Below are 14,879 nucleotides of genomic sequence, written 5' to 3'. Positions count from 1 at the left end.
AGAGAGAGAGAGAGAGAGAGAGAGAGAGAGATCAGGTCTTTTCAAACAATAGTGTACAGATGTTCATGGTAATCTGTGCGCCTGTCCTGCCCTCGACTGCACCGTTCTACAGTGATTGCTACGGTCCTGTGTGACTTCACGGTAACCAAAGATACATTTGGACCATGAAGTCAGAAATGGACTTTGCGCCACACTCATCAATGCCCGAGTCTCAGAGAGTCCATATCACCACGTCACCAATGGCCAAGGAGAATCTGACACTACTGAAGAGTTTCCTGTTTCTTTCTTGTGGGGCAGTGACTCTCCTCTTCCCAGAAGTAATGGAATATCCCAAATTAGCTGCGATAATAGCAGACCCCTTTGGAATTTGCCCTAGGCTTCGGCTCTATCATGGGTTAGACAAATCCAAAGCCACAAAGGAATAATTTCTTCCTCTGGCCCACCAGCACCTAACTTGTAGTTATTTGAAGATCATCTGTATTCTTGTTAGAATGATTAACTCTGCCCATATATCCAGTCCTTCAGTTTTCTGCCTGGCAAAAGTGCAGGGGTCACTTAATCAGGTTAGAATCTTCCTCTGGTTGTTAATTTTTATAAAGAGATGTCCATCCTGTCTTTACCCAGTTGATTTTTAGAGTATATGGAGCTGGCCTTAGTTGAAAACAAAAAGTAATTGCAATTTACTCTCCAAAATATAACCTCACACTATCTATCGCCCAATCCATGCAAGAAATATAGTCAAAGAGAATGATCTGAATGAACCACAGGCCCTCAATCTTCTTAAACTCTCTGTGTTCCCCAGAGAAAGTGGTTTTATAAGATGTCACTTCCTGGTATCCGGTGAAGAATGGTTTCATGATGAAATATACCAGTTTAAACAAAGTTAAATTACTTTCTGCAGGGTTTGTCAGAGCCTTTCATAAGTATGAATTTCCAAAAAGGGAAAAGAGGATATGGCATTTCCCAAATTATTTAACCACAGAAACATTTTTTCCCTGATTATCTAGCAGGACTACTGTTCTGTGAAGCCAACAGAGAAACTATCTCTGCTACTTAGAGATTAAGCCAGAATGCAAGCCTGAACCTCCTTGTTCTGAGCCACTCACCCCATGCCCAAATATTTTTTTTGAATTATAATTTGTTGTTATGCCCCTGGTTCACTACAGGATGCTATAGGAAACTTGCAATTGAATTCACTGTAGCAATGTTTTATTCATCTACTACATCTTGTAGTGTTCCCTTTATGAGATTAGGATGAGAAAGTGCTCACATATATTAAGTTCCTGGGAAAAATTTTCCCAAACATTAAGCCGCAGGAAAAGCTGCGCTGGTAGGCTTTAACCATAGACATGACAAATCTTCCCTTGATCATGTTTTCCTCTTTGCTTAGACCAGGGAAGCTCAAACTAAATTTATAGCCCACTTTTAATAATTATTTAGTGCCTTATGTTTCATATTTGTATGTTAAATCTCTCCCTAGCTTTATCATATTAATTAACCTACATTTTTCTCTTCATAAGGTTTATCTTTTTATAGTCTTAACTGAGTTGCATATTCTTTTACAAACTACTTCAAATCCTTTATGTAATGCACTAGAATGTAAATTAATATATGATGACTTTACCCACACCAAAATCATACTCAGACTATCCCTGTGGAGACAGAAAATGATTTTCTCATGATCTAGCTATGCAATTCATGGTCTCCTATCTTCTTGTATTTTCTTCCCGAGACATACCAGTGGGTTCTCATACCTAATGAAACACAGAGATGAGGTGTATCCTCATAAATGACCTGCCTCCATTAAATCCCAACTGATTTATTTCCCTTGTACAGAGGTTTACCAAAAACCACTCATCATTTTCTCTCTCTCTCTGTTTGCTTGGATCATCAGTTGATGTTGCTAGGATGTAGAAGACTTAGAAGCACTGCCTATGATTAGGGGGGCAAAAGGGAATGAGGAGCTTTGCTTTATAAGAGTTGACCAGAGTCCAGAATTTACATAGAATTAAAGCACTGACTTTGGAGAAAAGACAAGAAAAGAAATGAATCTCCAATCACTTAAACTAATATCACAAAATCCAAATTTGGCCACTGCCTACATCTGGGATATGTGTTTATAAAATTAAAGCTAATAAAAGCAGCAGTGGTGTGCAGCTTTGGATGTCTCAATTTAGTTAAACTCTCAAGTTTTATGTGTGTACAAGCACATAGCTCTTTGCTACTCTCCTTCTAGCACTTATTTCTGAACTGCTCACATTTTAAACATTTTAATAGTCGATAACTTTTAAAATGTTACTCAAAGTTCATTGACTTAATTCACTGAACAGATTTTCCTGTAACTTTTGGTTACACAGTATCCCTTATGAACAGGCCCTTCAGTCAGCAGCAAGGAGCAGAAAGAGGCTGATTCATGAATTGTGAATTTCTGACAGTTGCCACTTTTCTGAAAAAGAACTTGAGCAATATGTGACTGATGCATTCTCACCCTGTTTTCTGTGTTCCCTCTGTCTTTCTGCCAGTGTATCCACTCTCCATTTCTGAAGGTAGTTGGGTAAAAAAAAGTAAGGAACACAGAGAAAGGGCAATTGCCAAAGAATAAATGATTGTTCAATTTCTGCTGACGCTATCCAGTTGGTGGGGGGCTTCCTCATCAGAATGAGCAAGGCCACCACTTAGGTCAGGCAAATTCCCCAGATGCCATTTGACCTGATGAAGTAATGAGAGAGACAGCACATCACCAATGGCCCAGTTCCATTCCCTGGGAACAGAAGAAAGGCAGTTCATCCCACTCTAGTTAAGTTCAACTCCAGTGTGATCTTTAAAAATTGTCTCAGATAAAAAGTCAACGAAAATGCAAATCCAACTTTCACTAATTCCTCTAGTTGCAAAATGTTCTACATTTGTATTTTCTATCAAGAAGAGAGGTCTTTGGGGGGGGGAGGGGAGAAGCACACACATGGACATGCTCTGATCCTTACAGTCCTCAAAATAGGCCAGGCACTGCAATAACTCCATTTCATAGGCCCAGATTCCAGAAAAAGAAAGATTTTTACAAGTTGCTTTATAATTATAGTTATAATGACATTTAAATAGTTCACAAGACTGGACATCGTCACGTACCTATTAAATTGATAATGAGAGCATTAAACAGATATTGAAGAAACATGTCCAGATACTGAATGACATAATATGAAAAATGTAAATAAGAATTGTCTCTCTTTCTTAAAGTAATAACTGTGATCATGAATCCTAGAATTTTAGAAATGATGGGAACTTTACATTTATTTAATCTAAACCCTTTATTTTATGGAAGAAGGAATAGAGTGCCCAGAGAAGTTGTGACTTGCCTCAGATCACACAATTAATTAGTGACAGCTGTAGAACTAAAATCTGATTTCTGCTTTAACCATTTCCTTGACAAGCTGTAGAAAAATTATAAGCCACTGATTTGTTCCACATTAGAAAGCTGCTCCGTTTCCTTTTAGGTTTAAGTTTCCCTGCTTTGTGCACTTTTGTTCAAGAAGTTATTGACTCAACCACAGACAGGACTTGAGGACCAGGAAAAAAACCTGAGAAATCACAGACTGACCATTCCACTTTCTCATCAAGAAGCAAAGACCCAGTGAGGCTCTGAAACTTGCCACAGTGGAAGAATGAGTGTGTGTAAGTAAGAGCCTCTATCCCAAACTCCTTTTTTCCTGGTTTAGTGAACTTGACTGCAATCGGGTCCATATCATGCTGCATTAAGCATTTAAAGTAATTTTTTAAAAAATAGCTTACTCGCAAGCTGAATTATTTTACAAGGCAAATAATCACATTCATGTATTTGCTTAGGTCCTTTCCAAATAGCATGTGTGTGAGTATATAGGTTTTCTGCATGGTGCACATGTAGCCAACACATCCTAGCCATCAAATAATGACATGAGATCTCAATTCTCCCTTCCTGTGGCCTAACACATTCCTCTTCCACCTCTCCAGCATCCTCCCTCTTGTCCATTCCCAAGTGCCTGCTAGTGAGGAACATAAAGACCATTATTATTTCCATTCTCTCTCCATACAACAATTTCCCCCATTGATTGGGTGAGATTGTGGGGTAGGGATTACGGGCACTATGACTTATGACAAACTTTCACTTTCCAAACTACGCTGTCTTAAAGTTCTCTTTTAAATGGACTCACAACTCCAGAACTATAAAGAAAGCTAGAGAAATGATGCCTGTTATTGTGAAGCATATTGTAGGATGAGCAAGTTTAGATTCATCCTGGGTTTAAGCAACTAATTCTGATCCTATGCATCATCAAAGATTCCTTTATTTCTCCTCCTTGTTTTTCATTCTTGTGAGTGTATCACTGTTGAATCACGTCCATGCCATTCAATGATTAGCTCATTAGAATGAGGTCAGTGAGGAGCAAATTACTCTTGTTTGCACTGTTCCCAACAGCCAGGAGAGATGATGATCATAAGCAATAATGCCTCAAATTATATTAATACAACACTAAACTTTCCTTGAAAGATCTATAGTAATGGAAACCACTTTGCTGATGTTGCTGTCATTTCAAGATACTGATATGTGAACTACAAAAAATAACGGTGTTATTAATTTAATATGCACTTGATAAGCTTTAATCAAATGATTATAGGCCATTGGTAAAATAACTTGTCATCACACACTATTGGATACTAACTGTTCAAGGAAGGTAAAACACACAGCGCTTTGCTTCCATTAGCGAAATAAAACCTGACTGGAAATCTCATTGTGAATGACAAATTCTGATTCTGTCAAATGATTTGTGGCTGCATCCTGAGCAGAAAAGACTAAAATGTCTTTGGCATATTACAGACTCTAAAATCAACCACAGGTCCAACACTATAACACTCGTTATAAAAATGAAAAACAGTTTAGTGTATTGAAGAGCATGGGCTTCAGAGTTATATTCAGATATAAGCTCCTACTACATAAGCTGAGAGAAGTTACTTAAACTCTATGTGCCTCTGTTTTCTCACCTTTAAAATGGGTATAATAATAGTATGTACTCACAGGATTTTTTTTCCCCAAGGGTAAAATAAATTGAAATATATACATAAGGCTCTCAGAGCAGTATTTGAAACACATAAATGTTCAATCAATACTCTCTACTATAACAGTGAAGTGACCTAATAATACAGTAAACCCAGTAAAATAATTTTGCTTCTTTCATAATGTCTTACTGTGTAAGTCCAATAAATGATGAGTTCCTAATCACTGGACTGTTGGAGTTCCTTCATGCCTCTCTGTGATCTTCACTATCAGTCAATTTCTAGGCATTCATTGGCTTCAAATATCCCATTGCTCAACACAGAAAGGTGAGAATGCTCACATTTTCTATTTAGGCAAATACCTACATACATAACATACATAACATAGACTCAGTACACTTTCAATGATTATGCATGTGTTCATAACTTCAATTCCTCAATGGGAATATAAAGAACATAAAGAATGTTAATTAAATCAATTATTGTAAATACATTTAAGGAGACATGCAAAACAACTTCAAACTATTTCTACATGTGGTCTCTCCAACATAATACACTTTATATGCACACTGAAGAACATTTACCAAGTGTAGATTATAGATCATCATCAAACACTTGTCAAGCCCCAACATCCATATGATGATGGCATCTGGTAAAGCACCACTGTCAGAAATCTCTAAAGCTAAAATAAAGCTAGTTTTTATTCTAAGCCTAATGTATTTTTAAATCAAGCCACAGGGAAATAATTACTTTTGTTTCTATTCAATCAAGACTTGCACACAGAGTTTATGGAATGACATAATATCCTTCCTGAGATCAGACTGGTATGTAGGACCAGTATCCTTCACACATAACCAGTTCCTGAACCTTTAAAAACAAATCCTAATTTCCAAGGAAACAATCTCATCAACTGCTACTCGCTAGAATGCATATTGTTCCTTTTGGAAACATTACAATAAGATTTTCATGATTACAAAACCCCCCACTTCCCTTCTAAAATTCAATATAATCTTAAACTCATTTATTTAAATGGAAATTATATTTCTATAATGGCTCTAGAAATTCCTGGTAAATTTTGTATCACCAAGATAATAATTCAGTTATTATTATTATTATTATTATTATTATTATTATTATTTTTAGTCCAGGAGGGGGGAATGATCATAAACTTTGTAAACTTATTGTGATCATGTGGGTATCATGTGCATGTCTTTTAACTGAGTACCAGTTAGGGGCTTCCTAGGAATGTTCATTTTTGAGCTTCTACAGACCTACTCTAAGATAAGGAGCATGTTTTAACTATTTTTGAAGAATGATGAGTTTTAGTGATGTCCGGACTGTTGATCTATCTTACTTTTATTTATTAATTTTTTTGCATAGGATAAGAAGGAATATCTAGCAGCTTATAATCAATACCCTGTTCTCTCTGCTTCAAGAAGCTGGTACTTCATAAGCACAGGTCACAAGCTTTGTTTTGAATTTAACAGACAACTTTATCCTTTACCAGAAAAACAGTATCAACAGATCAGAGGCAATTACTGACAAACATACAAATAGAAGATGCGCTTCTGGTTGTCAGCTCCCCGGCCTTCTCTTAAGAAGAGAAGTCTAACTTTCCCTTGTCACTAAGAGTGTTCGAAAGAATCCGGGCAGGGAGCAAATCAGTCCCTTCCTCCCTTCCCACACCCTCAATTAAATAAACAAATGCTCAAGTTTTAAATAGGACGGAGTGTGAGGAACCTGCTGAAAAGCTCCTAAAACACACACTGAGCGAACCTGTCTCATTCACTGTGTCGACACACACAAATTTCGGAAATAGATGGGACACCGTCCCACCGAGAAGTTTCCTGGGCGCTTTATGTTGAGTTGCCAGCAGGTAAGTGCTGTCACTGTTTGCTGCAAACTGCTGCCTGAAGTTCCTTCTGAAAGTCACAAGCAGCGTGGCGGAGAAAATCCATGTTATTGCCAAGTGAAAACGACAACATGAGAGCGGGTTAGCATGAAATAGAGATAAAAGTCAGAATCGGCACAGCCTTCCACTACCGGCCACTCACCTTGTTGGATTTTAGTGACTAGCTGCTGGCGGGCCAGGATCCGGCTCATCCTGTAAGGAGAGCGTCTCGTAGTCTGATCGAATCGCAAGTACATGTCCTGGCCCTCGGGGGTCAAGGGGTTCAGATAGTAGCAGCCTGAGGCTGGGGTCCTGGGCCCCTGGCGCAACATCTCGGCGAATTCTCCTCTTTGCCACCCGGTCTGCCCTGTGGCCGCTTCTGTCTCCGGGCTCAGGGAGCAAGGCACCAAGGCCAGCAGAGCTGTACAGAGCAGGCTTTTTTAAAAAGAAAAAGGAGTGCCAACAGCCACAGCTCGGGATTCCAGCCCCGGCCTCCGCGTGACGGCGGGCAGCCAATGAGGGGAGCCCCCGAGGAGGAGCCGCGGACCCCGCCAGCCGCAGCCCCAGCCCCAGCCCCAGCCCCAGCCCCAGCGGAGCGCGCAGGCCCCCCTCGGTGCCCCCGCGCAGGGTGAGCGCCCAGCAGCAGCACGCCCTAAGCCCAAGAGTGGGCAGCAGCACGCCCCAAGAGTGGAAAAGACCGGGGTAGAAGAAAAGGCGACGGAAGAAAAACAAGCCCTGGGTGTAGAGATTTCCTTTTGGGTTGTCAAAAAGTTAGAGAAAGCACCTTCGCCTTCTCCAAGGCGGCTGCAGCCAGGTTAAGAAAACGGGGGTGGGGGAGGCGGTTGGGGCGTGATAGACTCTGACACGCAAAACTACTTCAAAGGAGCATAAACAGCTGAGCGTGTTACCGCCCTTCATTACGAAGAAATGAATCAAATAAAGCGCTTCCAGTGAAAAATAAACTTTCAAGTGCTTTGACACCCTGAGTAAAAACACGGATTCCTGACCTTCTGCGGTGGGAAGCTGGGAGCTCTTAGGGATGCCTGGGACCGGCAAAGGGCATCAGCAAGGCAGACTGTTAAGTATCTGTTCCCCTGTAATCCTTCCACTTCCCCAGTTTTTAATCACCAAGAAACAAAATTGGTTATGAAGTACCTGCCTCATTTAAGACACTGCCATGAATCACTGTAAACATTCGGATTTATGCGAAGGTATTGTTGCCCGGCTGCTAAGATCAGTAGAGGTTATAGGTCATACAAAAGCTCAAGGCTTTCACAGACCTTATGTAAAAGTTATCTCAAGAAAGACACAGTGAGGGATCCCTGGGTGCCTCAGCAGTTTCGCGCCTGCCTTCAGCCCAGGGCATGATCCTGGAAGCCTGGGATCAAGTCCCACATCCGGCTCCCTGCATGGAGCCTGCTTCTCCCTCTGCCTGTGTCTCTCTCTCTCTGTCTCTCTCTGTCTCTCTCTGTGTGTGTGTGTGTGTGTCTCATGAATAAATAAATAAAATCTTAAAAAAAAAAAAAAGAAAGAAAGACACAATGAGGGACACCCAGGTGGCTCAGTGGTTGAGCATCTGCCTTCCACTCAGGGCGTGAGTCCTGGGGTCGAGTCCTGCATCGGGCTCCCTGCATGGAACCTGCTTCTCCCTCTGCCTATGTCTCTGCCTCTCTCTCTCCGTGTCTCTCATGAATAAATAAATGAAATATTTTTTAAAAAGACACAAAGACAGTGTTGGAGAAGTAATATTACTTTTGACTGAGGTGATCACAGCAGGACACACAGAGAAGAGATTCAGGTGGGGCTTTAAAAAAAATGGGTGGGTTTCATTCAGACAAGTAGAGGCTGAGGAGGGCTTTGGAGGAAAGTCTAAGCCCACACGTGTGGAGATCCGGAACCAGAATATGTGTTCAAGGAAACTGAAGAATTCAATTTGGCCATATCCGAGTATACATATGAGAGTGATTAGAATTGTTTCCCCTATTTTTCCTCTTTAATATTATTTGATGTGAAGAGAAAAAGTCCATAGAAAACATTATTGAATTCTGAGCCTGGGGCTAAATGAATAAAGTTCTTTGAAAAAGAAGCATATGGCCAAGCTGTTCTTACATTTGGCTAACTCAAACTGCAACATAGTCTGGCCTGTGATTTATAGTCCTCCTGATGAAAAAACTCTTGATTAGAAGCTTAACAGGACATAAACTAGGACCCCAAATCTGGTTACTGTGGCTAACGGTGGTCAACCCTAACACTTTTCCCTGTGGGAACTTTTGCTGGCCCTATTCTGACCAGCAGCTCATCTCCCCTAACTATCTCACTATGTAAATGAATAGAGTCTACAATAGAATATACTCTCTCTCATGGCCATTGTGAGCCTCTTCTGATAACTGCAAGAGTAGCCAAGTGTTAGGTTTTCAATAGCATCACAGTAGAAAAGGAAAGAAAGATCTCACTGGATTATTTTGTTCTCTTTCCATTCTAATTTAGAGTTTCGTCAGAGTTTTGCTGTTTCAGGGCATCTTTTGTGGAAGGTGAAAGGGACCTAAGATCTAGTGACTCTGGTATACTAAAAGTAAAGGCAATAATAGACAGTTTTACCATGACACTTCAATATTAGGTACCCGTAAGGTCCATTCCATGCTCAGATTCAGCACTGGTTACCATCTAATGGAGATGCTAATGTCAGCTACTTGGTGTGCCAGCTTTTGTTTTGATAGTCCAGCATTAGGGACATCCCTGCCATTAAATAAACACATGTTCAAGCCAGACACCTGGCATTTCTCACTTTTCCACTGGGAGGGAATGGAAGGAGTTCTTCCGTGAAGAACTTGGGATATGTTCCAAAGCCAAGCAAAGGGAAAGAAAAAGCAGGAAATAGTATCTAGTTGTTTTATAGCCATGAATCACACTTAAAGATTGGCCATTCCCAATGCCAACCTGGTAGTTCATTATTGACTTGGCTACATTTTAAAAATAAATGGAATGATTCTTTCTGAGAAGCACTGCAGTGTATCATGGCCAGTTTAGTATTAAAAAAAAAAAAAATCACAATGTCTCCCTTTTGCATTCAAAGTCCTGAGCTGAAAACATCAAGATCATAAATATGTATGCTCTGATATATGTAAAGAGATGCAACAACATAAAACACAGTATTTCATAAGAGATGGGCAATGAAAAAAAAAAAAGAAATTTCTATTCCCTGATTAAAAGCAAGACAATTTAGAATAAAGCCTAATTTTTCTAAAAATCAGTCTAAGTTTTAATAAAGTTAGGAAAGGGATCTATGAAGGATTATGTAGCAGCATTTCTAAGTTTTATTTTATGGTTCAAGTAGTAGCTATAAATCTATGCAACTGCTCACCATGTTTTCGCCATTTCAAATGCCCAAAATACCATATTTAAAGCAGATTAAGTAACACTGCTTTCTTATTAGCGCCATTAGTGCCTTGTGTTATGCTAATGTATTGCTATGAAACCCACACCTTAAAAAAAAAAAAAAAAGAAACCCACACCTTTTAATGAATGTTTTTTTCATTATTTGGTCCTAGCGACCAAATAATAAGCACTGGGTGGGCAGTTCTGTTTGTTGTAAACATAGAAGCAAGAACCTGCTGATAATTTTCCTTGGGCTGAAAAGGTCCTCCAGGCATCTCATTGAGAGAACTCTTCATTTTCTCTGGTGAGTAAGTGAGGGCCAAAGAAATCAGGGAGAGAGAGAAAGTGCTGAAAACCCAACTGTATCTTTCAAGACTGATGCAGGATTCCTTCCTTTCCAATTTCTTTAAAAATGAGGAAAAAGGATGGCACTAATTTTTAGTTTTCACCTCTTTTCCTCTTTCCTACTTTGGTCAAGAGCAATCCTCATTCAGTTTATTTCAGGGATGGGATAAACAGATGAATATTTGGGACCCAAAGAGAGCAATTAACAGGGAAGGTGGAGGGGCACGCATTCGACTCAATTTCAGTTCAGGTCATGATCTCTGGGTCCTGGATCAAGCCCCACCTTGAGCTCCATGCTCAGCATGGAGAGAATCCCTGCTTGGGACTCTTTCTCCCTCTGCCTCCTCAATCTCTGACTCTCTCTCTCTCTCTTAAAATAAATAAATAAATAAATAAATAAATAAATAAATAAATAAATCTTAAAAAAAAAAAAAAAGAAAAGGAGGGAAAGGGTAGGTGAGAGGGACCACTAGTGATGAGCACCCTCTACATGCCAGGCATGTCTTTTTTTTTTTGTTTTTTTTCAGGCATGTCTTTAATTAATGTCCACAGCAAACCTCTGTGGTATCCTATATTACAGAACAGGAAACTATAACTCCCAGAGGTGAAGAGATGTTCTAAGTCATAAAACAACCAAGTGGAAAGCCACTGTTTATCTTCAAGAGGATGATATTTAAACTCTTTCCACTATCACACAAGAGAAACAGAGAAGGGCAGACTGAGGCACTGAGAGCATGCTGGGGAAACTGGAGAGATGAAAACATTTTAGAAGGATATATTGAAAATCATCTTAATTTTGTTTAATTGCATGTGATACTGGAATACTTAAATGAAAATACAGTTGGCCCTTATATACCACAGATTTACTCATGTGAGTCTACTTCCACGCAGATATTTTTCAATTAAATATATTGGAAAAATTTTTGGAGACTGGCAACAATTTTAAAAACTTGCAGACAAACCACACAGCTTAGAAATACTGAAAAAAATCACAAAAAAAGTTACATGTTATTGTAAGAATACAGTATATAATACATACAACATACAAAATATGTGTTGACTTTATATTACTGGTAAAGCTTTTGGTCAAGTAGGTTATTAGTAAAGTTTTTGGGGAGTCAAGTCATAGGCAGACTGCATAGGATAAGTGCCCCTAACCCTATTGTTGTTCAAAGGTCAACTGCATAGGTATGGGATGGCTAAATTCTTGTAGTGGTTGAGATACAGGGTCTAGAGAGCAAGCTAGAACAACCCAGAACCTTTAATTGGCCAGTGAGAACCATGGACCCTCTTAGGATTAACCCAGGGCTCAGAACTGGAGACCCACCCATTCCCACCCCAAGCTTAAAGTGCAGAAGCAGCTAAACTATCTTTTTGTTTACCAACTCCTTTAGCAGGTTAAGCTATTTGTCCTCTGCTTTCTGTTTACCCTTAAGGCTAATTCTGCATATTGTCTTACCTTTTCCCAGGAATTTCTTCCCAATGCAAACATTCCAAATACAGTCAAAACTCTGAAACCTGACCTCTAAACAAAACATTTGCTATCAAGTCTTTTGATAGATGATCCCAGAGTAGCGCTCAGTGGAATCTTGTGTATATGTAGCAGAAAGCTAGGTGCACTTTTACAGAAGCCAGGAATGGCTCCTGGTGCTTTCATCTATCTACCGTTCCTTCTACTCCTTTACAGACATTCCAGCCTCTTCGTCAGCCTGTTCAGAGGGAGCCAAGGTAGCTCTGCCAAGCAGGAAAATGTTTGAGATATAAATGGTAGGAGGAAAAAAGCAGTACTGATTTGGAGAGCTGCTTTTGAAATTACATGAATCCAAAAGTTCTGTGCTAATGGCAAAGCCTTCCTGTAGGTTCTGAAGCTCACTTTACGGATTTCCACCAATTGATTTGTGGAGTATGTGCCCAACTTTGTGCCAATAAGCATTCCCAATATGCATTCATTACATGTCCAATGACCAATGCAGGCAAGCCAGCAATACTGACATGACCAGGAGCCTCCATGAAAAGTTTCAGAGTGGATTCTCTTTTGATTCAGCTTTGCCAGCTCTAGATCATTTAGAATCCAGCTCCTGCTGCTGCCGGACTTGTGGGTGGTAACAGATTTGCTTTATTTTGTCTCTCAATCCTCCCTACTGTCTTTGATTAACTTCACCTCTATGGGCCTCCAAGAGTACATGCACTGCCCTCATACCATCCCCTGGGGACCCAACCGTCAACCCCAGTTCATATGGTAAGCAATCTGGTCTGACTTGTCCTGGGCTCATTGCCTACACCCACCATTCCAGCCAAACCAAAACTCTTTCATTTTGCTAAGTTGTTTCAAAGATCTAGAACTGTGTGATTTCTTCTTCTTTCACCATGTCAAAACCTATTGCCTTTAGAAATATTTTCATGATGAATGCAAAAATATTTAGTATTAACAGTCATGTTAATACCTGTAAATAGTCATTATGTGGCCAATTAATCAGATTAGCTTGTTAACATGCTAATATGGAATCCACTTATTCATTGTAACTCCTATTGGCATAAAGTTTTTACATCTCGGAAAGGATATTAAACATCTTCTAACTCAACCAGTCAGCTGCTATACAAATCAATTAAGTAACACTCTACCCACATATATTAATTGTTGTATCTCACAAAGACCACAAACTATTTAAGAAAGTTTTTCCTTATAATACCCATCCACTGACTCTAATTCTGTCATTTGGAATTAAATAGAACAAATCTATCCCTTCCTCCATATGCTTGTCCTTTAGATGTTTGTAGAGAGCGAAACTGTTTCTTATAAGAACCCTTTTTTTTTTTTTTTTTTTTTGGTATGCTGAACATTCCTTTACATCAAACCATTCACAACTTCAGACAGCCAATTGCTATCTTTTGGATCTGGTCCAGTCTTTTAGTATCTTTTTAAGAATATGGCTCCTACCCTAAACTTAGAGCCCTAGACATGGCCAAGTACAGTAGTATATGGTAGTATATGGTACAAAATGTGCATACCTCCTGCATTCGGGACATTATATTTTTGCTGATCTAGTCTCACATAGAGGAAGTTTGATTTTTTTAATCTATATTTACTCAATCATTAATTCAGCATGAGCTGAATGCTTATACAGCACTGTAGTAAGTATGGAAGATACAAAGGTGAATATGATATGGTCCTTGACCTCAAGGAAGAGTCTGCCAGGGAAGCTAGAAAAGAAACTCACCATTACACCAATGTTAAGCCTTATGTAGCAAACTATCTCTATTTCTTCATTCTGTTTTACAGTCAACCTAAATGCTTAAGCCATGTGATATTTATGTGTCTTCATAAAACCTGCTGTTAAATGAATGTTCTCTATTCTGTAACTGATAAATGACCGTTCAAACTAAAAAAAAAAAAAAAGAAAAAAAAAAGGTCTTTCAACTTATTGGAATTATTGAGATATTTTCAATCCCTGATTTTTTTTTTTTATTTAATTCTGCTTTGTTCTTTGAGGTAACTGAGAAAAATACCTAAAATACCTATGTTTTTAAAGTATAAAATGAACAGGTAAGTGAGTTTGGAAAAAGGTAAAAGATTGCAGGAAAATAATATAGTCAAGGCTAAAATCAGTTTACAGAAATATAATCAATACAACCCTATACATTTGTGGGAGATGGCTGAAAACATGACTTAAGATTCCCATTTGTGAGGGGTGCCTTCATGGCACAGTCGATTTAAGTGTCTGACTCTCGGTTTCAGATCAAGTCATGATCTCAGGGTCATGAGATGAAGTCATGCTTTGGGCTCTGTACCCCTCTCCCTGCTTATGTTCTCAAATAAAAAAATAAATCTTAAAAAAGGATTCTTATGTGATAAAGCAAAAGGGAAAAAAGATCAGTTATAAAATGTAATATACCCACAAGATAAAAACAAAACAGTTATTCAAGATAAACACAGGTCAACCGATAGTAAGACCCCCAAGAAAACTTTTCTGAGGTCCTCATAAAAAATCAGCATATTGAGTGATACTGGATATGGTAACAAGCCTGAGTTCATGGTTTCTGATCTGCACCCTTCAATTCCAGTAACACTTCAAAAAGAAAGGACTATTTAGGAAAAGCAATTTCTTTGAGGGCCTCCAAAACACATAATTTAAGTATGCTATTCACTGAGATCATCTAAACTATGAATTAAATATTACTTCTCTGCTTAAAATACTTCAAAAGTTTTCCGTTGCACCTTGCACCTAGGACAAAATCCAAACTCCTAACT

The 14,879-nt window shown here is 39.1% G+C and overlaps 1 protein-coding gene across 21 annotated transcripts in view; it reads right to left on the bottom strand.

Annotated features, from left to right (window-relative positions):
- STARD13 (StAR related lipid transfer domain containing 13) overlaps positions 1-14,879 on the bottom strand; it is a 511,253-nt gene that overhangs the window by 169,400 nt on the left and 326,974 nt on the right. Inside the window, exon 1 of one of the 21 annotated variants that reach the window (XM_025462526.3) lies at positions 7,074-7,485. The exons of 18 other annotated variants lie outside the window; for them this stretch is intronic. In XM_025462526.3, the coding sequence (XP_025318311.3) occupies positions 7,074-7,242 (169 nt within the window). In that variant the 5' untranslated portion in view covers positions 7,243-7,485. Of the gene's footprint in view, positions 1-7,073; positions 7,486-14,879 lie in introns of those variants that run through there. 2 more of the 21 variants (XM_035718367.2, XM_035718298.2) reach the window with 2 other exon arrangements.

The sequence above is a fragment of the Canis lupus genome, chromosome 25, assembly GCF_003254725.2.
Source record: "Canis lupus dingo isolate Sandy chromosome 25, ASM325472v2, whole genome shotgun sequence".
Classification (NCBI taxonomy): domain Eukaryota; kingdom Metazoa; phylum Chordata; class Mammalia; order Carnivora; family Canidae; genus Canis; species Canis lupus.
The sequence above is the reverse complement of the archived record's forward strand: the minus strand, read 5'-3'. Positions and strand labels throughout refer to the sequence as shown.